This window comes from Phacochoerus africanus, chromosome 2 (assembly GCF_016906955.1).
Source record: "Phacochoerus africanus isolate WHEZ1 chromosome 2, ROS_Pafr_v1, whole genome shotgun sequence".
In the NCBI taxonomy this organism is placed as follows: domain Eukaryota; kingdom Metazoa; phylum Chordata; class Mammalia; order Artiodactyla; family Suidae; genus Phacochoerus; species Phacochoerus africanus.
Window position 1 is genome coordinate 182580214 of NC_062545.1, and position 26648 is coordinate 182606861.

Consider the following 26648-nt stretch of genomic DNA (forward strand, 5'->3'; position numbering starts at 1 on the left):
GTGCAAAAATACATGATACCCTCTTTATTAAATAGACTTGCTTTTAAATTAGGGAGAAAATTGTGCCCTTGTAGATAAATGCAGATTATTTTAACTTCTTTGTCTAAATATTGCCAGCATGTTTGTACTAATATGTAACTGTTCTAAGAAACAGGTATCTGAACATCCAGTATTATGCAGTATATTGGTTTGTGTATTTCTGACAGTGTAATACTGTTAAGTTCTTTGAGAGTGTGTAAAGGGGTGCTGTTTATTTCTATGTGTTTTCCATTGAAAATGTTGCAGTACATCGTCTGTCACTGTCTTCAGGCCCTGGGGGTGGGCAGAGGTAGGGAGGGTGTGACGCTGGTATTTGTGTGAACTAGGGCTTGTGATGCTGAGCTTGGTTCATCCGCTTTCTCCTCCCTTCTCCCCACTCCTTCGCACCAGCGGCACAGCAACATCCTCAGAGCCTGTGCGAACTGCGCCCAGCGCGGGCACAGAGCCTCCCACCTCCAGGAACCTACGCCCGGGAGAAGAGCGAGCGCAGTGACAGCGCCTTGCCGCCACCAGTCCCCAGACCACCATGGCGAAGAGCCGCAAGGACAGAAACAGTTGGGGTGAGTAGCATACGGTGACTTCCGCAGCCTGCTTTAGAGCCAAGGAGGGTTAAGGGCTGTTCGGCACCAGCATCCAGGGCTGGGAGATGGCCATAGCCGAGCTGCTCCCTGCCGGGTAGGAGGAACCATAGCCCAGCGGTACTTGTGAAACCAGCATCGCGCCATGGGGCGAGGGCTGCAGCTACTCACAGGCCGGAGACTCCTGATTCCCACCCCCCACTCCCACCCCCCCCACCTCCCGCCCCAGTCCTCCTCTTCCCAGCATTTGGACAGCACCCGCCCAGTTACCGCTGTGGGACTCGTTGGTTCCGCTTTAGGGATAGGTGGGCAGGAGGGCGATAAGAGTATGCAGGGGACTGTTGTTACTTGGCCAAAAGGGCGAGGGTCGGAGATCCGCAGCCCTTTTCCTCAGCAGCTGCGAGTTCGCCCGGCCTGGCAGGGCGCGGACTCCTGGCGGGCGGCGGGCGGTGTTGGAACAATGAGGCGGAGCACGCTGGGCCCAGGTCCGAGCGTCGCAGACCCAAACAACCCCGGAAAAGGGGCGCCCGCTTGGGAATTCCCTAGCGCTGCAGTACTTGTTTTAATTTCGGGGTTAGGTGGGGAATTTGGAAAGAAGGGAAGCAAAGTTGTTTTCAGCCTTCTGCCCCACCCCGACCTGGCACTCCATTCAGGCCAGCCCTAAGGGTGGCATTGTTCTTAGATTTTACCTTTTGGAGATATTGGGCTCATGATTCAGCACCAGGCCGAGGGGAGGGGGAAGGAGAGGCTAGGCCCAGTGGGTTCACGCCGCGAGTGGGTGGGCGGTGCTCACGCAGGCGGAGAATTGAGAGCTCGGTGATGCAGGAGAAATCGCAGCCCCGCCTGCTCCGCTGCTCCAGACTTGGTTGAGGACGGTTAGTGTGGGCAGGTTGGGCGTCTTTTTCCTCTTTGAGCTCACCGGACTTCTAGTCATAGTGCCAAATTCACTGCCATCTTAGGGCATTTTATTTTCTGCTTCATAGGAGATCTCGGACCATTGTGGCCTAATGGGTAGGGAAACATTTTGTTCATTATCTTCGAATTGTTATTTGGAAAGTTTATATCCACTACGACTTCAGAGCTCCTTGATCGATTCTCTTCCGTGTCTCAGTGACATTCCTTCTATAACTGGCTATGTAAAAGGTATACATTTAAATTTTATTGGTTACTTTGGTTATTTTTAATGAAAATTTGTTGTCTTTTATCAAAATATCATATTTTTCTTTGCCTCTGTTTGGTCACAGGACCAACTTAACTCCCAAGTAGGCAAAATCTACATTTGAGAGACTATCCAAGGTTTGCAGTAGATGTGAGGAGCTGGATCAGGGAGGTCTGTCTTTAGTTGTCTTGAATTTAAGAGAAAGACGTTCTATTTTATTTTATTTTATTTATTTTGTCTTTTTGTCCTTTTAGTGCCGCACCAGGGGCATATGGAGGTACCCAAGCTAGGGGTCTAATCAGAGCTGTTCCTGCTGGCCTATTCCATAGTCACAGCAATGCCAGATCCAAGCCGTGTCTGTGAGCTACACCACAGCTCAAGGCAACTCCGGACCCTTAACCCACTGAGCAAGGCCAGGGATCGAACCTGCAACCTCATGGTTCCTAGTCGGATTCATTTCTGCTGGGCCAAGACAGGAACTGCAGCCATTCGATTTTATGATATTACCAAATCCCATTTTCCGTAGGAGTGAATATTGCAATAACACCGTTTCCTTTGCCTCTTCTAAAATATGTGTAAACGTTTTCAGTGTCCCCTTTCCATCCTTTCCCTTGGCATCCAGAATAGGAATTTCTTAAACACTCACAGTTAAGGTGTGTGTGTTCAAATCATTTTTGTTTTTAATTTCTGTGTACATTGACTCAACCCTGTTAAAAACAGGCATGTGAAAATTTATTCTGAGGATTAAAATTTTTCTCCTTCATTAAGCTTTGTATCATTATTTTCAAAATTTCCTTTTGTTACAAATTTCTTATGTAGTGGAGATTTTTTTCTTTCCTGGAGATGTTGGTCTCAGATTTACATAAAAATCACATTTGGAACTTACTAGAAATGCAGTCTCATGTCTTCTAGCCAGAGCTTTTGAATCAGTAGGTCTGAAATAAGATCTAAGAATCCACCTTTAATTTATTTTTATTTTTTCTGGTTTTTAGTGCCACACCCGCACTAAAGGAGGTTCCCAAGCTAGGGGTCCAAGTGCAGTTACAGCTGCTGGCCTACGCCGTAGCCACAGCAACACCAAATCCAAGCTTCATCTGTGACCTACACCACAGCTCACAAAACACTGGGTCCTTAACCCACTGAGCAAGGCCAGGGATCAAACCTGCAACCTCAAGGTTTCTAGTTGGACTTGTTCCCACTGTGGCACAGTGGGAACTCCTAGGAATCTGCCTTTTAATTAGCATTTTAGGTGATTAAGAAGTAGATTGTCTTTGGATGTTACTGAAAAACACTCTCTTGGATTATTTACATTCGATAGAAACATATTCTAGATGGTTTACCCAGAAGTCATTATAAAAGGTTTGAGTCAAATGATGAATAAAGAAAAGAAGCAACAACAACAACAACAACAACAAAGACAAAAAGACCAAAAAAAAAAAAAAAAAAGGGAGTTCCCGTCGTGGCGCAGTGGTTAAGGAATCCGACTAGGAACCATGAGGTTGCGGGTTCGGTCCCTGCCCTTGCTCAGTGGGTTAATGATCCGGCGTTGCTGTGAGCTGTGGTGTAGGTTGCAGACGCGGCTCGGATCCCGCGTTGCTGAGGCTCTGGCGTAGGCCGGTGGCTACAGCTCCGATTCGACCCCTAGCCTGGGAACCTCCATATGCCACCGGAGCGGCCCAAGAAATAGCAACAACAGCAACAACAACAAAAAAGACAAAAAGACAAAAAAACAAAAAGAAAAGAAAAGAAGTACCACAGTCACTACATGTTCACTGGAAATTTCACAGAAAAGAAATAGTGGAATTGTGGAGTCTTCTTTTGATGCTCTATGGAAATGCTTTACTATTCAGATTTTTCTTTGCTGTAAAGTATATATGACATAAATGACTTAGCAAATGTAGCATATGGGGTAGGATATAGAGGTGTTTGGCAAAGATGTTAGCCATGTCTATCTAGATTCCATTTTATTACTAGTATCATGTATAATACCTAGCATGTAATAATAATAATTAATATCATTGAGCTAATATCCTGTTAAATAGGTATTATAATCCTCATTTTACATATTAAAAGGTAAATAATAGAGCGAGGACTCCAACTCCAGCACTTTGACTTCAGATTCTTTTATCATAACCAGTATTTTGTTGATGGATATTTTATAACTTACTGCATTGTGTACAACTATAGTTTTCAAGACACATTCGCCTGAGTTATTGCATTTGATCTTTAGCCTCTTAAGTTGTCAGGACATATTCCCTGTTTGCAGATGAAAAAACTGAACCTCAGATAGGTTAAATAACTTGGTGAAAGTCACGTGGTATTTAGTAAGTTAAGAGACTGAGATTAGAACCTAGAATTATCTTCTAAATTATTTTCTATAGTGTAATGCTGTGGAATGTTTTAGTAAGATAATGGGGCATGGTGTGAAGTTAATAGAGAAAACAGGCCCTCATTGAAGGCAGAAGTTTCTGATGAGAAAAAAACTCAGGTGAGAGCTTAGAAAAGAAGGCAGTGAACTGACTTTATCATTGAACTAAATAAATATTTTTTCAGATGACTTAGAAATCAAAGGGCAGAGAGGAAAGATATATTATCCAGAATTGGAAAATGTAGGATTTCCAAGAAAAGGGCAAGAGAGATATTTGCAAAATCTGTACAGGGGATCTAAATTCACATAAGAATCCTGTAGGACCAATTAACAGATATTATCTTTATCTGATGGTCAGAGACATAATAGGTCCTATAGGGGCCACGAAAGTGAGAAAATAGAAGAGCATCTCTGCTGACACCAGAGTTGGGGGTGGTATTTGAGAGTCATACCCCGACTACAATGAGAAGCAAGTCTGTGCTTCTAAAACTGAGAATCCCACCACCTGTGTCTGTATCTACGCTGACCTAGAAGTCTGAATGAATTGCATTTAAAGGCAGTTATTCAAAGGTAGGCATTATTGTCTTTATTTCAATATGAAATGATTCTGAGACTCAGAGAGCATAACTTCCCAGAGGTTTGATAACTTATAGATCGAGGATTTAAATTTAGGGTTGTTTACTTCGTCCATGTGATAAGGACAAGGAGTTAAAATATAGGATGTGAATAGGTGCCACAAAAAGCCTGTCTAGGTCTCAGGTGGTATAAGAAAACAGTGCTCTACAAACTCGATCACCTAGAAAAGAAGGCTAGTGTAGAAAATAAAGGAGACAGATGAATATCAGAAACAGTAGCCCAGAAAGCAGCCTTTCAATATTGGACTTAGAGCTTACCTACTCCCAGAAACAAAACAGAAGTGCACCTCTTTTTATTACTTGTTTTTGTTAATTACAGTTGCTTAAAAACTTGGGATACCACTTGGGAATTTGAGTTTTCTACAATGTAACAGAAACTGTCAGTCCAATATTGCCTTAGAAAAATAATATTTGCCCTAAAGTGTCAACTTTTCCTGCCCCTGTCTTAATTTCACAATTAGTATAGGAATTTGTTGAAAATTAATTTTTAGATTTTTATTTTGTTTCTTGTGGAAAGATTAAAAATAATCTTCAGTATAATTACCTCTTGATCTTTCTTTTCCACTTGGCTGTATTCTGTTTGTCCCTTTTTACTTGCCTTACTTTCTGTATATCTGTTCCTCCTGAAGCAAAATAAAATTTCTAGTAAGTCATCCATGTACTTCTCCTAGAGACTCACCCCTCCACATTACTCTACTTTAATTTGCCTTCTCTACATCTTTTTTCATATAGATATATCTTTTTTATACTTTATATCTACTTACTTTGTCTTGATAACTTCTGGTTATCTTTGCTCCATTTCAAACTCTGCAGCCTTTGTTATCTTTAGAACCAGTGAGTAGACTGTCAGTGTAACCTGTGATCATCAGGAAAATGATTTACTGTAAGATACTTTAGTCATAAAAAATAGCTGCTGTTTTTTAACTTGGAGGCTCTTCTTTTACATAAAAATTATACTGAAAAAATATTTACATATATACAAAAGAAAAATAAAACATAGATGTTCAGTTTTTAAAAGTATAGTAATAAGCACCTGTATCCTCCCTTCCCAGCTGAAGAAATAGAACTTTATCAGTATTTTGACACTGCTTGTGTGCCTCTCCTTAGTGGCAGTGTCTCCTTATAAATATTTTCAAAAATTGTATAATTCATTGGCACAAAGTACATCCATGTTGTTGTACAACCATCATCATCATCATCATCATCCAGCTCCAGAATTCTTTTAATCTTGCAAAGCACCATTTCCTCCTCCCACCAACCACTGGCAACCACTGTTCTACTTTCTGCTTCTATGATGTTGAGTACTGTAGGTATATAAGTGGAATCATGCAATATTTATCTTTTTGTTACTGGCTTATTTCACTTAGCATAAATTCCTCAAGTTTCATCTATGTTGTAGCATATGTCAGGATCTTCTTCCGGTTTAAGACTGAATAACATTTCATTGACTATATACACCACAATTTGCTTATCTTCATCTGTCAATAAACTTGTATTGCTGCCACATTTTAGCATCTGTAAATAATGCTTTATACACATGGGTGTACAAATATCTCTTTGATACCCTGCTTTCAATTTGTTGGGTATATACCTAGAAGAAGAATTGCTGAGTCATATAGTAGTTACACTTTTAATTTTTGAGGAACTCCCATACCATATTCCATAGTGGCTATACTATTCTACATTCTCATTAACAGTGCACAAGGGTTGTAGTTCCTCTGCAGTCTCACTAACACTTGTTCTTTTCTGTTATTTGTTTGTTTGTTTATTTATTTATTTATTTTAGGGCCATACCCACGGCATACGAAAGTTCCCAGGCTAGGGGTTGAATCAGACCTACAGCTGCCAGCCTATGCCATAGCCACAGCAACTCCAAATCCAAGCCACGTCTATGACTTACACTGCAGCTCATGGTGATGTCGGATCCTTTAACCCATTGAGGAAGGTCAGAGATTGAACCCACATCCTCCTGGATACTCATTGGGTTTGTTTCCGCTGAGCCACAATGGGAAGTCTGTGATTTTTTTTTTTAATTAGTAGCCATCCTGATAGGTCTGAGGTGGTATTTCATTATTTTTGATTTGCATTTCATTTTCTAATCACTTCACATATTTTGATGGCCTGTTATTAGGTGCATAAGTGTTTATAATTTTTTTCTTATTATATTGAAACTTTTGTTAATATATAATGCCCCTCTTTTTTCTTTTAAACCTGTTTTCTTTTGCTTACCATTAGCATTGAATATCTTTTTCCATCCTTTCACTTTCAACCTATTTGTGTCTTTGGATCTAAAGTGAATCTCTTATAGACAACATGTAGATGGATCATTTTTTAAATCCATTATTCCAGTCTCTGTCTTTTTTTTTTTTTTTTTTTTTTTTGCTTTTTAGGGCTGCACCCATGGCATATGTTGGTTCCCAGACTAGGGGTCTAATCGGAGCTACAGCTGCAGGCCTACGCCACAGCCATAGGCAACACCAGACCCGAGCCACCTCTGCAACCTACACCATAGCTCACGGCAACACTGGAATCTTAACCCACAACTTCATGGTTCCTAGTCGGATTGGTTTCTGCTGTGCCACGATAGGAACTCCTATTCTCTGTCTTTTGATTGGAGAGTTTAGTCCATTTACATTTAATGTAACTACTGATAAGGAGAGATTTACTTCTGTCATTTTGCTATTTGTTTCCTATATGGTTTTGATGTTGTTGTTCTTTATTCTTGGCTTTTTGCTTTTGTATAAAACTTTGGGATCAGGTTTTCAAGTTATTTGGAAAGCCCAGTTAGGATTTTTAAAATTAAAATTGCATCATTAGTTCCCATTGTAGCTCAAAAGTAGCAAACCTGACTAATATCCATGAGGATGCAGCTTTGATCCCTATCCCCACTCAGTGGGTTAAGGATCCAGCATTACCATGAGCTACAGTGTAGCTGGAAGAAGTGGCCTGGATCTGGTGTTGCTGTGGCATAGGCCAGCAGCTGAAGCTCTGATTCAACCCCTAGCCTGAGAACTTCCATGTTCTGCAGGTGTGGGCTTTTAAAAAATGAAATAAAATTGCATCCAATTTATAGATTAGTTTGATAGAATCAAGGCTTTTGCTATATTAAAAATTCTTATCTATGTACATTGGTATATTCCTTCATTTATTTAGCTCTTGTTTCTTGTTGTCTTTCAATAGTTTAAATTTTTATTGAAGGGCCCGCTTGTCATTTGTTATATTTATTCTTATGTTCCTTACATTTTTTGTTGTTATGATTTTTTTTTTCCTATAACAGTCATCCCTCAGTATCTTCAGGGAATTGTTTCTAGGACTTTCCACAGATGCCACAATCCACAGATGCTCAAGTCCCATTGTCCACCCTTCCTGTTTGTGGTTTCTGCTTAGGCAGAGTCAACAAATCAGATTATAAACATAGTATATGATCCACAATTGGTTGAATCCAACAATGCAGAGTCCACTAATACAGAGGGCCAATTGTGTGTTAGAAGCAAAACAAAAACAAAACCTGTGTAAGTAATCCTGCACAGTTCAAACCTGTGTTGTTCAAGTGTCAGTTGTAGGTACATAGTTGACTGTTAGTAGTATATAAAATGCAGTCAACTTTTACATATTTATCTTATAGCTAGCAGCCTTGCTAAACTCTTTCATTAACTCTACTTAATTGCCCTTTGATTTTTTAGGGTTTTCTATGTAAAGAAACCTATCACCTACAATAGTTACTACTTCATTCCTTTTTAATCTTAGTCTTTTATGTCTTTCACTTGACTGCTTAATCAGATTAAGAATGTTCCCCTTTATTCCTAAATAATATTTTTTAAAGTATCACTAGATACTGAATTATAATGAATGTTTTTTCTATAATTATTGAAATAACAATATGGTTTTTTAATTTTTTAAATATGCTTAACTACATTTAAAGATCTTCTGTGCTGAAGTGATTGTGCATCCCTTAGAGTAAACCCAGGCTAGGCATATTGTATTACCTTTTAAAATACATTGCTCTATTTGCTAATCTTTTAAAGACATTTCCAAGCATGTTTATAACTAATTTTCTTTTTTTATACTTTCCTTGTCTGATTTTGGTAACAAGGTTGTATTAACTTTATAAAATGAGTAGGAGAAATTTTTTTCTTTTCTTTTTGATTTTTTGAAGTGTTTATGTGAGATTAGAATGATCCAGCTTAAAAAAAATTTTTTTAAAAAGAGTTAATTTGTGGCTCAGAGGAAATGAATCTGATTAGTATCCATGTGGATGCGGGTTCGATCCCTGGCCTCACTCAGTGGGTTGAGGATGTGGTGTTGCTGAGAGCTGTGGTGTAGATCACAGACGTGGCTCAGATCCCACGTTGCTATAGCTGTGGCTGGCAGCTGTAGCTCTGATTTGACCCCTAGCCTTGGAATTTGCATATGCCGCATGTGTGGCCTCAAAAAGCAAAAAAAGAATGATCCAGTTTGGGAAAATCAGTCTATTAAAGCATCTGGATATGCTATCCTCTTTATAGTAAGATTTTGAAGTATTAATTCAACTTCTGTATTGGTTATAGAAAGTTAAAGCTATCTCTTCTTGAGTTAGTTTAAGTAATTTATATTTTTTCTTGGAATTTTTCCATTTCATCCAATCAGCATGAAATTTTTCTTAATTTTTGGTTATTTTCTCTGCTTAATTTTGTTAATTTGTACATTTCTTATTATATCTTTTATTGTTAATCTCTCCTTTTTTGTTTCTTTTATATTTACTTAATTTCTGTGCATCTTTATCATTTCCTTCTTGTATTTTCTTTGGTTTCATTCTATATTCTTTTTTTAACCTAAAAAGTAGATACTGAGCTCATTTATTTTGAGCTTAGTCCTCTATTTCTAATATATGGACCATAGGTTTTTCTCTTAATATTAGTTTTTGCTGTGTCCTGTATGTGTTGATATGCAGTAGATTCATTCTCAAGCCGTTTTAAGTATGTAAATGTCCACAATTATTTCTTTCTTTACCTTTATTAATATAAAGAATAAATTTCTTTATTAATATACAGAAAGTATGGATTTTTCTAAATCATATTTTTATTACTGATTTCATGCTTAATTTTATTCTAGTCAGAGTGTATGTTGTACAACAGCCACTTTCTGTGGTGATAAAAATGTTCTCTATCTATAGTGTCCAATATGGTAGCCTCTAGCCATATGTGTCTTTTGAGCATTTGAAGTATGGTCAGCGTGAATGAGGACCAAACATTTACTTTAATTTTACTTAATTTAATTTAAACAGCCATGTGTGGCTAGTGGCTACAATATTGGGCCACCAGCCACATGTAGCTAGTACAGGTTTATGGAATACCTGGTATGAACTTTGTTGAAACTTGTTTTATATCCTCCTGCATGTTTAATTTTTATAAATATTCCATGTAAGTTGAAAAGCATTTTTAGTTTACTAATTTTTATGCAGTGTGAAATATGTTTAATTAGCTTGTTTTTTAAGTGTATTGTCCATATCTTCCAGACAGTAACTGATTTCTGCACTGTTTGATCCACTAGATACTGATATCTTATAGATACTTTAAAATTCTGAGAGATGTTTTAAAACATGACAGTAGATTTGTCAATTTTCCCTTCATCTTCCATTAAGCTTTGTTTATGGACCTTTGAGCTAAGTCATTAGGTGCCCACAAATCTTATTATATCTTCCTGATGAATTAAGCCTTTTATTTTTATATAGTGAGCCTCTTTCTCTTAGGTAATGCTTTTTTCCCAAAGTCTATTTTGTCTGGTATTAATATAGATGCTTCATATGTCTTCTACTGATTTAGTTTATGGGCCTACTGAGAAGGAGTGGCTGGAGTTGGAGGCTGACTGATGGCCACAAAATGAGTCAGTTACTTTGTCTATCTGGTTTTTGAGATCCTCCTTCACAGTAAATGGTAAGCATTCACGTAGGGACTAAATATTCTTATACTCTGTATCCACTCCAAAGGTCCAGGTACATACTTTTTAAAAGTACCTTACCATCTGGCCAAATGTTGTCTAGTGTCTGCAGTTCAGTATCTTTGGCATGTGCTACAAGCCTCATAGGTGCTATCTTCTTACATACCTGTCCACTCTGGTAGAAGACAGTATCTTCTTCACTCTCGCCTCCAAATGCCATGGGTGCCTTTCATGGGCAAAATCTAAACCAGAACTCTACTAAGAGGGGATTATAAGAATTGTAATTTTTCACACTTTTGTTTTCTGAATATAGAGAAGAGCTTAGAATGGTGGGGATAGACATGAGCATGACATAGACAGTAATAATATTTAGCAGAAAGAGTAACTACCCATTTTCAAAATCACTGACTCCAAGATAGTTAAAGGATAAGACAGTTCCTTAGAAACCAAATACTTCTAAAATTTGACTTTTTTTTACTAACTATAACTGCTTGAGGATTTGTTTGTTTTCCTTGATGGGAATTACACTTCCCAATCTGCTTTTTTTCTTAAAATATATGAACATATTTTCTCATGATTAGGTATTTTTCTGTAACATGCTTTCTAATGGCTCCATGTTTTGCATAATATAGTTGTGATATAATTTATTTATAATACCCTACAGTTAGGGATTTAGATTGTTTCCAGATTTTTGTTGTTGTATAAAGAATGGGAGTTCCCATCGTGGCTCAGTGCTTAACGAATCCGACTGTAAACCATGAGGTTGCAGGTTCAATCCCTGACCTTTCTCAGTGGGTTAAAGATCTGGTGTTGCCATGAGCTGTGGTGTAAGTCGCAGACACGGCTTGGATCTGGCGTTGCTGTGGCTGTGGAGTAGGCCGGCAGCTACAGCTCCGATTAGACCCCTAGCCTGGGACCCTCCATATGCTGCAGGAGTGGCCCAGAAAAGGCAAAAGGTAAAAGGCAAAAGGCAAAAAAAAAACTATAATGGACCTTTATGTAGATAAACATATGTGTTATTAGGTAGATAAACACAGTCCTGATAATTTCCTTAGGATGAATTTCTGAGAATGGAATGGGTATGTATATTTTTCAGTGTTTTTGAGTGTTTCCAACTCTGAATATATATATATATATTTTTTTTTTTTTTTTGAGGGGGCCATACCCATGGCATGTGAAATTTCCCGGGCCAGGGATTGAACCCATGCCACGGCAGCAACCTGAGCCACTGCAGTGACAACACCAGATCCTTAGCCTGAGTTACATGGGAACTCCTTCTGAGTATATATATATATATATATTTTAACCCTTGCAAGTTAAAAAAAGCCAAAAAGTTTATCTTCTTTAATTAGCATTTCTCTAATTACTGGCAAGACTGAGCTTTTCCCTCTGTGTCTATTAATCATTAGTATTTCTTCTTTTTAATCAGTTATTTATCATTCTATTGAGGTCTTTTCATGTACGCACATGAATATATATGAAATGTGTGTGTGTGTGTGTGTGTGTGTGTGTGTGTGTGTGTATTCATTGATATAGTTATGCACACAGTGGCCTAATCATGATAGCATTGTTTTTCTAGAGACATCCCTTAACAATTTATGGAATGCTTTTGTATTCAATATAAATAGCCTGTTAAATTATTTACTTGTTTCTTCCTAGGCTCTGAAGTTGCAGGACCTGCTAATTCCTTTTAACCCTCTTCCTCAAGGGTATTGTTAAACAGCAGAACAATCTGAGAATCCACACGGCAGTGTTTTCAGATCTGTTATGTATAATCATCTCGTTGTAACTTACAACTCTGCTCTTGCTCAAAAATTCATTTTTATGAGTTAATATTTTGATTTTGTTTCCAACTTCATTTTTCCCTTTCTGTAGAAACTCCCTTTTGCTTGTTTTTGGAAGTCATCCTCAATTCCTCATTCAAATGTTTTCTCTGCCATTCTTCACCTTCTACTGTTACAAAGAGATGTAATAGTTTAAGAAGAAATAATATTTCCTTTTAATTTCAGTTGCCAGGAGACACTTTCTGGAGTGCTCTGTCTTTTCTCTATAATGGCTTTAATATACTCAGAGTTAGTCATCTGTGGGATTTAATTTTTTCTGGAGAGATGAAGTATAGTTTGTTTTTTTTTACAGAGTTTACAATTAAAATTAGAAACACAGGAGTTCCTGCCGTGGCTCAGTGGTTAACCAACCCAGCTAGCATCCATGAGGATGCAGGTTGGATTCCTGGCCTCGCTTAGTGGGTTAAGGATCCAGTGTTGCCATGAGCTGTGGTATAGGTAGCAGACGTGGCTCAGATCCCACGTTGCTGTGACTGTGGCACTGGCCAGCGGCTATAGCTCTGATTCAACCCCTAGCCGTTTGCTGCCAGTGCAGCCCTAAAAGACAAAAAGACAACAACAGCAACAACAACAACAAAAAAAAGAAAAAGAAAAAGAAAGAAAGAAATACAGGAGTTCTCAAGTGGCTCAGTAGATTAAGGACCTAGCATTGTCACTGCAGTGGCTCGGGTTGCTTGCTGTGGCACAGGTTTGATCCCTGGCCCCAGAACTTCTGCATCCTATGGGAGCAGGGCCAAAAAAAAAAAAAAAAAAAAAAAAAAAAAATCGCAGAAATAAATACAGCACGTACAGCATTTCTAGTATATTAAAATGATTATTCTCCATATATAAATTTTTGAAGTTTTCAACATGTCTTAATTCAGTAGCTGAGTGGCCAGCTTTCAGTGATTTAAAATACTACATAGAATGGAAAAGTCCTCCAGACTCTTTTACTGAGTATAAGATTCAGTATATAAAATGGTGAGGTGGGAGTTCCCGTCGTGGCGCAGTGGTTAACGAATCCGACTAGGAACCATGAGGTTGCGGGTTTGGTCCCTGCCCTTGCGCAATGGGTTAACGATCTGGCGTTGCCGTGAGCTGTGGTGTAGGTTGCAGATGCGGCTCGGATCCCACGTTGCTGTGGCTCTGGCGTAGGCCAGTGCCTACAGCTCCGATTTGACCCCTAGCCTGGGAACCTCCATATGCCGCAGGAGCGGCCCAAGAAATAGCAAAAAAAAAAGACAAAAAAAAATTGGTGAGGTGGTATATATTTTTGAGTTCTTTCCTTGTGCGCTATACATTTGTATTATCTGTAGTAAAATGTTAATTCCCATCTGATTTGCTTCTGACCTGTTTCGTACTTTTTGAAGATTTACATAGTGCTCTGGGAATTGAAACTAAATTTAGGTTAGTAAAACATATTTAAGAAGGTAGAAATCTGGTGCTAAAGAGACCTGGTGTGCGTTCCAAAGAACTTTTGGATTCTTTTAGAACAAGGATAATATTTATTGCTTAGATAAAATGTAGTTATGAGTCAAGCCAAAAAATTTGTTCTTTTTTTTGGTGTCATTTTGCCTTTTCTAGGGCCGCACCTGCAGCATACGGAGGTTCCCAGGCTAGGGGTCTAATCGGAGCTGTAGCCACCGGCCTACACCAGAGCCACAGCAACGCCATATCTGAGCCGCATCTGCGACCTACACCACAGCTCACGGTAACGCTGGGTCCTTAACCCACTGAGCAAGGCCAGGGATCGAACCGGCAACCTCATGGTTCCTAGTTGGATTCGTTAATCACTGTGCCTCGATGGGAACTCCAAAAAATTTGCTCTTAATTATACTGTATTCTAATACTTTTCCATCATTTTCTTTTAAATTAACGTAAATATTTATTGAGTACCTACTTTGTAAACTTCTGTTACAAGTTTGTTTGTTTGTTTGCCTTTTATCGCTTTAGGGCTGTACCCTCAGCATATGGGGTTTTCCAGGCTAGGGGTCAAATTGGATCTATAGCTGCTAGCCTACGCTGGAGCCACAGCAACACCAGATCCAAGCCTCCTCGGCAACGCTGGATCCTTAATCCACTGAGCAAGGCCAGGAATTGAACCCACAACCTCATGGTTCCTATTCAGATTTGTTTCTACTGCACCACGACGGGAACTCCTGTTACACGTTTTTGGTGGTTGTTGTTACAAATTTTTAAGAAATGCAAACATGAATGAGATGGTCTCTGCTCTCAAGATATTTCAGGGTCGCACCCATAGCATATGGAAGTTTCTAGGGTAGTGGTCAAATCAGAGCTGTAGCTGTCAGCCTACACCACAGCCATGCAGGATCCTAGCTGTGTCTGCAGCCTACACCACAGCTCACAGCAGTGCAGGATCCTTTAACCCACTGAGTGAGGCCAGGGGTCAAACCCTCATCCTCATGGATACTGGTCAGGTTCATTACTGCTGAACCACGATGGGAACTCCAGTCTTTGTTTTCAATTTCGACCTTTTTTAAAAACAGAAATGGAAGTTTTTATAAATCGTTTTTTAACAGCTTTATTTAGGTAAAATTCATATACCATATAATTAAATTCAGTGGCTTTTAGTGTATTCAGAGTTGACCACTCATCAACACAATTTTAGAGTATTTCATTAACCCTCAAAAGAAAATTTGTACCTCTTATCTATCACCCCCTAATCCCCTCCTATTCCCCCATCCTAGGCAACCACTAATCCACTTTCTTTCTCCATAGATTTGCCTATTGTGAACATTTCATGGAAATGGATTCATATAGGTGTATGGTCCTTTGTGATTGGCTTCTTTCACTTAACATTGTGTTTTCAAGGTTGATCCACATTTTAGCATGTTTTGGTTCTGCGTTTTTTATTGCTGAATAATATTTCGTTGTATGAGTATACCACAGTTTGTTGATACATTTATCAGATAACAGACAATTGGGTTGTGGCTTATCTAAATAGTTTTATATGTAAATGTTATCATAAATGTATGTATAGATTAATGGTAACAGTAGGCTTCAGATAGGAAACCTTTCTTATCTTTAGATGAGATATAAACTAATGGTTAAATATTTATAACAATTCCACAGAGTTGTTCTATTTTGTTTTTCATTCTGTTACTTAATAACAAAGTATTTCTGTATTCATAAAAGTTTCCTGGGATTTCGCATGGTAGCACAACGGAAACAAATCTGACTAGGAACCATGAGGTTGTGGGTACAATCCCTGGCCTTGCTCAATGGGTTAAGGATCCTACGTTGCCATGAGCTGTGGTGTAAGTCACAGACACGGCTCAGATCTGGTGTTGCTGTGGCTGTGGGGCAGGCCGGCAGCTCCAGCTCCAATTCAACCCCTAGCCTGGGATCTTCCACATGCCATGGGTGAGGCCCTAAAAAGCAAAAAAGAAAGTTTCCATACCAAAAAGGAATGTTTAATATGGTAATTTGCTTATGTAGTAATGAGACTTCTTCCCATAAAGAATCTCATTATTTTAAAGTTGCAACTCAGGTATTTGTTTTATAGCATACTTACATCATAATGTATAATCTCCTTCCTCTTCATTAAGCCTATTGGTAACTCTTCAATGCCCTTAAACATATAAACTAAAACCTCAAAGTTATATATCTCATCCATATCTACTATATAAAGGTAGACTAGAAAAGGATAATAATGCACAAACATCCATTGATGTCTTTTCTCTCACTTGTCATACTTTGCATATCTGCCCCCTCATAAACTTCCCAACCTGCTCTGTCTGTGCCATGCTCCTTGTGGGTTCCTCAGACATGCCAAACACATCTCCTACATACTTTTTTCTCCCAGCACTACAATACTATACACACTGTTTTATACCTTGAATTATTTTTTCATAACATATTGGCAGTTATTTTCAAATGAGCTCTCATTCTTTATAACTACCTTGGATTTCATAGGTGAATGACCTATGGTTTATTAATCAGCCCTTGGTTGATGGGCATTAACATTGTTTTCAGTATTTTACATGTGTATGAGTCTGTCTACAGGATGAATTCTCTGAAATAGCATTGTTGGGTCAGAGAGTATGTATATTTGATTATTATTTGCTAATTGCTGCCTGAAGATGCTATATCCATTTAAATTCCTACCTGCAGTGCCTGAGTATACACATTCCCCTCCCAACTAATAAAAGGAATTATCACACTTCTGATCTTTGTAAATTTGATATTTAAAAATGTATATCAATATAATTTTCATTTTTTATTTATGTAAGAGTAAATATCTTCTATGTATGGAACCATTTGATATTGTCAATTACTTATTTATATCCTGTGTCTACTTTTCCTATTTCACATTTAGATCTAAGATTTATTTGCAATTGATTTCTATTTATGGTGAGAGCTAGGGATGAAGGTTCATTTTTTTTCTCCTATATGAATATCCAGTTGAATTAGCATCATTTATTGAAGGTCATCCTTTCATCATTTACTGCAGAGGCAACTTGTTGTAAGTCAGATGATTGTGTATATGCGGGTCTGTTTCTGAACTCTCTAGTCTTCTATTTGTGTACCTGTCTGTCTTTGTGACATTATCACCCTGCCTTAATTACCGTAGCTTTTAAACGTCTGTTTGTGTTTTTTAGTGTAAATCCCCCAACTTTGTTCTTCCTTAGGATTCTTTGTGTTCTCAGCTCTTCACCTTTCCATTTGAGCTAGTTAATCATCATAAAAAGGATTTATACAAGAAAGAAATAAACTTGCTAATTTTTACTAGAAAGATTGCTGAGAATTTGGTATTATAACCAACCTAAGTGTCTGGGGGGAGCATTGACGCATTTATAATAGAGAGCCTTCTAATCTGAGAACATGTATATACCTAATTCAGTAATGTCTTGTATCTTTCTGTACAAATCTTAATTGTCTTTCATTAGATTTCAGTGGTACATTGGAGCCAGCTCATACTAACTCATGAGCGCTGGTCAGGAGCATCTTCTCCCAGATCCACACCCAGTGAGTCACACTGGTAGTTTGAAATAGGCCACAGTGGTGGTATTTATATCACAGAAATTGGCAGATACTACAAATGAAGACTTTTCTATACCTACTACCTCTAAGAACTGGTTATTAAATATTTACCAGCACATGATTTAGATTTATTACTAGATGTATCAGGTTGTATAATGATGTGTAAATATGTCTTTATTGTTTAAAAATTGAGGTGTAATAAACATTCAGTTAAATATCCATCCATATATTTTCCTTAGTTAAGGAAATTTGTTTTAATTAGTTAAAAATATTTTAAATTTAGTTATTTTCCTTACTTTTTAAAAGATTTTTATTTATTCTATTCTAGTTGATTTACAGTGTTCTGTCAATTTCTGCTGTACAAGCAAAGTGACCCAGTCATACATATATACACACATATACATATACATTCTTTTTCTCATATTATCCTACATCGTGTTCCATCAGGAGTGACTAGACAGAGTTCCCTGTGCTATACAGCAGGATCTCATTGCTTACGCACTCCAAATGCAATAATTTGCATCTACTAACCTCAAACTCAGACTTCCAGCCTCTAGAACTGTGATAAATAAATTTCTGTTGTTTATAAGCTAGCCCAGTCTGTGGTACTTGTTATAGCCACCTGAAGAGACTAAAACAATGGGTCATTTTTTTGGCATCATATCTAAGAAATCATCACCTAATCTAAGGTCATAAACCTTTTCTTTTATTAATAATAAAATATTAATAATTTTAATTATTAATAATATTAATATTTTTGTTTGCCTTTAGTTTATGAACCATTTTGAGTTAATATTTTGTACAGGGTATGCTATATTGAGGGGTTTTTTTTTTGCATTTAGATATCCAATTGTTCTAGCACCATTTGTTGTGAATACAATTATTTCTTCATTGAATTGCCTTAGCATTTTTGTCACAAATCAATTCATCATCCTAGAGAAATGAAAACATATGTCTACACACAATAAAACCTTGTATGTAAATGTCCATAACAGCATTATTTGTTATAGCCAAAAAGTGTAAACAAATGCCCATCACTGGATGAATGGATAAACAATGTGGTATATCCATACGATGGAATATTATTTGACCATTAAAAATGAAGTACTGATACATACTACTGCATATATAAACCTTGAAAAAATTGTTAAGTGGATGAAAACCTTTACAAAAAAATCACATATTATATGACCCCATTTATATAAAACGTCCAGAATGAACAAATCTTTGATTTGCTGGTAGTTGCCTAGGGCTGGTAGTGGGTGAAGGATTATGGGGATGACTGCTAAAGGTATGGATATTTTGGGGGGGTGATCATAATGTTATAAAATTAATTATGGTGATGGTTGCACAACTCTGAATATATTAAAAACTATCAAATGGATTTTTTACTTTAAATGGGTAAATTATACGGTATGTGAATTATATCCCAATTATACTGTTATGAAAAATCAGTTGACCAAGAACAAGTCAATTTATAATATATTCATGAGTTTTTTCCTAAACTTCATTTTTCTATAAGTATATAAAAATAAAATCTGTTTAAAAATCAGTATATCTAGAAGCATTGCTAAATTCATTAATAGTTATTTGTATATTCTTTTGCATTTTCTACATACCTAATCATGTCATCTGTGGATAATGATACTTGGTTTCTTGTTACCAATCCTTTTATTTTTGGTTATTTTTCTTGCCTATTGCACTGGCTAAGACTGCCATTATAATGCTAATTAGAAGTAGTAATAGTTGACATCCATGTCAGATCCCTAATTTCGAGTAAACTATCAGTATTTCAAAAATAAGTGTAATATTAGGGTCACTGAAGAAATCAAAGAGAAAATCAAAGAGTGTCTAGAGAAGAATGAAAACAAAGGCGTTCCACTGCTGTGGTACAGTGGGTTAAGGATCTGGCTTGACTATGTTGGATCCCTGGCCTGCTGCAGTAGGTTAAGGATCTGGAATTGCTGTAGCTGTGGCATAGGTCACAGCTCCAGCTTGGATTCAGTGTCTGGCCTGGGAACTTACATATGCCATGGGTGCAGCTGAAAAAGAAAAAAAGAAAAGAAAGAAAGAAAACGTAATAATCTAAAACCTGTGAGATGCAGCAAAAATAGTTCTAAGAGGGAAGTTTATAGCAATCCAAGTTTACCTCAGTAATCAAGAAAAATCTGAAATAAACAACCTAACCTTATACCTAAAGCAACTAGAGAAAGAAGAACAAACAAAACCCAAAGTTAGTAGAAGGAAAGAATTCATAAAAACCAGATCAGAAATAAGTGAAATAGAAACAAAGAAAACTATAGAAAAGATCAATGAATTTAAAAGCTGATACTTTGGACAGATCAACAAAATTGATGAATACTTACCCAGACTCATCAAGAAAAGAAGGTAGAGGGCTGCAATCAATAAAACTAGAAATGAGAAAGGAGAAGTTACAGTGGACATCACGGAAATACAAAGGATCACAAGAGCCTACTCTAAGTAACTATATGCCAATAAAATGCACATATTCTTAGAAAGGTACAATCTTCCAAGACTAAACCAGGAAGAAGAAAAAATGACTGGACCAGTCACAAGTACTGAACTTGAAACTGTAATTTGAACACTTCCAAAAAACAAAAGTCCAGAACTGGATGGGTTCACAGGTGAATTCTATCAAACATTTAGAGAAGGGTTAACACTTATCCTTCTGAAACTATTCAGACACTTGCAGAGAAAGGAACACCACCAACACCACCAAACTCATTCTCTGAGGCCACCATCACCCTGATAACAAAACCAAAGATACCACAAAAAAAGAAAATTACACGCCAATATCACTGACGAACATAGATGCAAAAATCCCTAACAAATCACTAGCAAACTGAATCCAACAATACATTAAAAGGATCATATACCATGATCAAGTGTGATGAACAGATCTTTCATTATCTGCAAATCAATCGGTGTGATACACCTCATTAACAAACTGAAGAATAAAAACTGTATTATCATCTTAATAGATGCAGAAAAAGCTTTTGACAAAATCCAACATCCATTTATGATTTAAAAAACCCTCTAGAAAGTGGACCTGATGAGAACCTGTCTCAACATAATAAAGACCATTTATGATAAACCACAGCTAACTTTATTCTCAACAGTGAAAAGCTGAAAGAATTTTTGCTAAGATCAGGAACAAGACAAGGATGTCCACTCCTATCACTTTTATTCAACATAGTTTTGGAAGCCTAGCCACAACAATCAAATAAGAAAAAGAAATAAAAGGGATCCCGATTGGAAGAGAAGAAGTAAAACTGTTGGTATTTGCAGATGACATGCTATACACAGAAAAGCCTAAAGATGCTATCAGAAAACTACTAGCTCATCAGTGAGTTTGGTAAAGTTGCAGGATACAAAATTAATACACAGAAGTCTCTCTCATTTCTATACACTAACAATGAAGATCAGAAAGAAAATGAAGGAAATAATTCCATTTACCATCACATCAAAAAGAATAAAATATCTGGGAGGTTTTTTTTTTTTTTTTTTAGAGCCTTGTTTTAGAGTGAGTTTGAAGTAGGTAGTTCTCTCTATAAATCACTTCAGTGTAGAGGCCCTTCTTAAGTGAGAAATATAAATTTCAGTGTTAATTTTGTTCACTTTCTTTGTGTATATGGCACATAAGAATTCCTGGTAAGAAACCCCTTATCTAGACTGGAGACAGACCTTTAAATGATACTTTTTCCAGAATGTATAGTCCCCTGGTTATCATGGGACATCTGATATTTGTCCAGAGACAGAGTACAGCAAGCAGCTTCAGAAACAAGCTTATATTATTTTTTAAAATAATTTAGTTAAATTTTACAATAATGTAACATAGCAACGAACTGTTTGGGAGGTGAGTTTTAGACAGTAAACGTTAACCTCAATACACAGAACTAGAATATGAATCAAAACAATCTTTCTTTTTAAAATTACCTCATTTTTGCCAAATAGAGCCAAATTAGGAATGTAGAAAATACACTCCAAGTGGAAAACAATTTTTTTTTTTTGTCTTTTTAGGACTGTACCCATGGCACATAGAGGTTCCAAGGCTAGGAATCGAATTGGAGCTGTAGCCACTGGCCAATGCCACAGCAATGCCAGATCCAAGCTGTGTCTGTGACCTACACCACAGCTCATGGCAAAGCTGGATCTGCAACCCACTGAGCGAGGCCAGGGGTCAAACCCGAGCCCTCATGGATACTAGTCAGGCTCATTACTGCTGAGCCACGGTGGGAACTCCCCTGTAATTTATACTTAGGAAATTTGTAAAAAAAAAAAAAAACACGGAAAAGTTTAAAAATACCTGGTGAAATAGAATCATAGATTATTATCATGTTTAACGTTACTTATCCATTTAACCAAAGTAACAAAGGATTTTAAAAGCAAATACATAGTATCATGTCATCTGCATACAGTGATAGTTTTACCTCTTCTCTTCCGATTTGGATGCCTTTTATTTCTTTTGTTTCTCTGATTGCTGTGGCTAGGACTTCCAGTACTGTGTTGAATAACAATGGTGAGAGTGGGCATCTTTGTCTTGTTCCAGTTTTTAGTGGGAAGGCTTTCAGCTTGTCTCCATTGAGTATTAGATTTGCTGTGGGTTTGTCATAAATGGCTTTTATTATGTTAAGGTATGTTCCCTCTATACGCAGTTTGGTAAGAGTTCTTATAATGAATGGGTGTTGGACTTTGTCAAATACTTTTTCTTCATCTATTGAGATGATCATGTGGTATTTGACTTTTGTTAATGTGGTGTATGACGTTGATTGATTTGCATATATTGAACCATCCTTGTGAACCTGGGGTGAATCCCACCTGGTCGTGGTGTATAATCTTTTCTATATGTTGTTGGATTCAGTTAACTAAAATTTTGTTGAGAATTTTTGCATCTCTATTCATCAAAGATATTGGCCTATAGTTTTCTTTTTTGGTGGTATCTTTGTCTGGTTTTGGAATTAGGGTGATGGTGGTGTCATAGAATGTCTTTGGGGGTGTTCCTTCTTCAACTTTTTGAAAAAGTTTAAGGAAGATGGATATCAGTTCCTCTCTATGTTTGGTAGGATTCGCCTGTGAAGCCATCTGGTCCTGGACTTTTATTTGTAGGGAGTGTTTTTATGACATATTCAATTTCATTTCTAGTGATTGGTCTGTTCAGTTGATCTGTTTCTTCTTGATTCAGTTTTGGCAGGCCGTAAGTCTCTAGAAAGTTGTCCATTTCTTCTAGGTTGTCAAATTTGTTGGCATTCAACTGCTCGTAATATTCTGTCACAGTTTTCAGTATTTCTGTAGTATCCATTGTGACTTCTCCTTTTTCATTTCGTATTTTGTTTATTTGGGTTTCTCTCTCCTCTTCTTGGTAAGTCTAGCCAGAGGTTTGTCAATTTTGTTTACCTTTTCAAAGAACCAGCTCTTGGTCTTATTGATTTTTTTTTCTACTGTTTTTTGAATCTCTCTTTTATTGATTTCCTCTCTGATCTTTATGATTTCCTCCTTCTGCTGACTTTAGGTTTTGTTTGTTCTTCTTTTTCTAATTCATTTAGGTGGTGGGTTAAGTTGTGGATTTGACCCCCAAACTTGAACTGATCAACAAATTCAACAAAATAGCAGGATATAAGAACAACATTCAGAAATCAGTCACATTTATGTATACTGACAATGAAATATTAGAAAAGGAATAAAAAAATACAATACCTTTAAAATTGCACCCCCAAAAATCAAATATCTGGGAATAAACTCGACCAAGGAGGTAAAAGACTTATATGCTGAGAACTATAAAACATTAATCAAGGAAATCAAAGAAGATACAAAGAAATGGAAAGATATCCCATGTCCTGGGTTGGAAAAATTAATATTGTAAAAATGGCCATACTGCCCAAAACATTCTACAGATTCAATGCAATCCCTATCAAATTACCCATGACATTTTTCACAGAACTAGACCAAACAATCCAAAAATTTATATGGAACCACAAAAGACCCACAATTGCCAAAGCAATTCTGAGGAACATAAAGCAGAAGGCATAACTCTTCCAGACTTCAAGCAATATTACAAAGCCACAGTCATCAAGACAGGGTGCTACTGGTACCCAAACAGACAGACAGACCAATGGAACAGAATAGAGAACCCAGAAATAAACTCTGATACCTATGGTTAATTAATGTTTGACAGAGGGGGCAAGAACATAAAATGAGAAAAAGAAAGTCTATTCAGCAAGCATTGCTGGGAAACCTGGACAGCTGCATGCAAAGCAATGAAACTGGAACACACCCTCACACCATGCACCAAAATAAACTCCAAATGGCTGAAAGACTTAAATATAAGACAAGACACCATCAAACTCCTTGAAGAGAACATAGGCAAAACATTCTCTGACATCAACCTTACAAATGTTTGCTCAGGTCAGTCTCCCCACGCAACAGAAATAAGAGCAAAAACAAACCAATGGGACCTAATCAAACAGACAAGCTTTTGCACAGCAAAGGACACCAAAAAGAAAACAAAAAGACAACTTACAGAATGGGAGAAAATAAGTTCAAATGATGCAACCGACAAGGGCTTAATCTCTAGAATATACAACCAATTTATACAATTTAACAGCAAAAAAGCCAACAACCCGATGGAAAAATGGGCAAAAGACCTGAGCAGACATTTCTCCAAGGAAGATATGCAGATGGGCAACAAGCACATTAAAAAATGCTCAACATCCCTGATGATTAGAGAAATGCAAATCAAAACCAGCATGAGATACCACCTCACGCCAGTCAGAATGGCCATCATCAATATGTCCACAAACAGCAAATGCTGGAGGGAGTGTGGGAGAAAAGGGAACCCTCCTGCACTGTTGGTGGGCATGTAAGCTGGTACAACCACTATGGAGAACAGTATGGAACTACCTTACAGATCTATACATAGAACTACCATATGACCCAGCACCCCCACTCTTGGGCATATATCCAGACAGATCTTTCCTTGAAAAAGACACATGCACCCGCATGTTCATTGCAGCACTATGCACAATAGCCAAGACATGGAAACAACCCAAATGTCCATTGACAGATGATTGGATTAGCAAGAGGTGGTATATATACACAATGGAATACTACTCAGCCATAAGAAAGCACAAAATAATGCCATTTTGCAGCAACCTGGATGGAACTAGAGACTCTCATACTGAGTGAAGTCAGTCAGAAAGAGAAAGACAAAACACCACATGATATCGCTAATATCTGGAATCTGATATACGGCGCAAATGAACCTTTCCACAGAAAAGAAAATTGTGGACTTGGAGAATAGACTTGTGGTTGCCAAGAGGGAGGGAGAGGGAGTGGAATGGATGGGAAGCGTGGGATTAATAGATGCAGACTATTGCCTTTGAAATGGATAAGCAATGAGATCCTGCTGTGTAGCACTGGGAACTATGTCTAGTCATTTATGCTGGAGCATGAAAACGTGAGAAAAAAAGTATACATGTATGTGTAACTGGGTCATCATACTGTACAGTAGAAAATCGACAGAACACTGTAAACCAGCTATAATAGAAAAAAATAAAAATCATTATATTAAAAAAACCACAAAAAAGCAAATACAAATATAAGGCAAAGAAATTCACATAATCTGTTATCAAAAACAGCATTTTAATAAAACCTTCTTTTGTCAGACAGAATCCAAATTCAAGTTTTGCACTAGCTTACTTTTTTTTTTTTTTTTTGTTATTGTTGTTGTTGCTATTTCTTGGGCCGCTCCCGTGGCATATGGAGGTTCCCAGGCTAGGTGTTGAATCGGAGCTGTAGACACCGGCCTACGCCTGAGCCACAGCAACGCGGGATCCGAGCCGCGTCTGCAACCTACACCACAGCTCATGGCAACGCCGGATCCTTAACCCACTGAGCAAGGGCAGGGACCGAACCCGCAACCTCATGGTTCCTAGTCGGATTCGTTAACCACTGCGCCACGACGGGAACTCCTGCACTAGCTTACTTTTAAAATTAGTTTACTCAATAATTTTAATTTTTAACTTAGTCCTGACCATGCATAAAATTCTTTTTTTCAGTGTCCACTTCCTGCACACCTTGTATCACTTTCTGTATCCATACTAGTCTGTCCCTTATTTTTTTTATCCAGAGCAACAAGCTACAAGAGAGACTATCTTTCTTTTTCCTTAATAAAATGCAATTCCATTCTTTATTCCTTCTTTACTGAAAACACACACATTCTACTTTTCTAAAGCAACCATGGACTGCCTTTTATAATTTTAAAAACATGTGTTTTTCTTATAGAGACCATTTCAGGGTGGCACTGAGTATACTGATTAGTAGTCTTAAAAGGCTTTAGTTTCTCTGTTTAGTAACTGAAATCTAGGGATCTCATTTGACTTCTGTTAAACCTAGGTACAATAAGGTATTATACTTAATGTTGATAACTTTATTTTTTTTAATTTAAAAAATTTTTCTTTTTTTGCTCTTAGGGCCTCACCTGAGGCATATGCAGATTCCAAGGCTAGGGGTCTAATCAGAGCTGTAGCCACCAGCCTATGCCACAGGCACAGCAACACAGGATCCAAGCCACGTCTGCGACCTACACCACAGCTCACGGCAACACCAGATCCTTAACCCCCTGAGCGATGCCAGGGATTGAACCCTTGATCTCATGGTTCCTAGTTGGATTTGTTTCCATGGGGCCACAATTGGAACTCCAATGTTAATAACTTTAAAAATACCTCTAGGAGTTCCAGTCGTGGCGCAGTGGTTAACTAATCAGACTAGGAACCATGAGGTTGCGAGTTCGATCCCTGCCCTTGCTCAGTGGGTCAAGGATCCGGCATTGCTGTGAGCTGTGGTGTAGGTCGCGGACGCGGCTCGAATCCCGCGTTGCTGTGGTTGTAGCATAGGCCGGTGTCTACAGCTCCGATTCAACCCCTAGCCTGGGAACCTCCACATGTCGTGAGTGCGGCCATAGAAAAAGACAAAAAAATATATATATATATGTATATATATATATGTCTATATTAATTAGGTCAAAAAACTTTACCTTTGATACAAGATATTAATACTGAATATTTCCCAGTTCACGTGAACCTAAAATTAATTCTGGCCAATTAGTTC

The 26648-nt window shown here is 37.7% G+C and overlaps 1 protein-coding gene across 3 annotated transcripts in view; it reads left to right on the top strand.

Annotated features, from left to right (window-relative positions):
- The first annotated feature begins 429 nt into the window (after positions 1 to 429).
- The window catches only part of ATL1 (atlastin GTPase 1), a 96258-nt gene continuing 70039 nt past the window's right edge, over positions 430 to 26648 (top strand). For all 3 annotated transcript variants that reach the window (XM_047767297.1, XM_047767298.1, XM_047767295.1), the window contains exon 1: positions 430 to 599. In XM_047767297.1, the coding sequence (XP_047623253.1) occupies positions 566 to 599 (34 nt within the window). In that variant the 5' untranslated portion in view covers positions 430 to 565. The remainder of the gene's footprint in view (positions 600 to 26648) is intronic.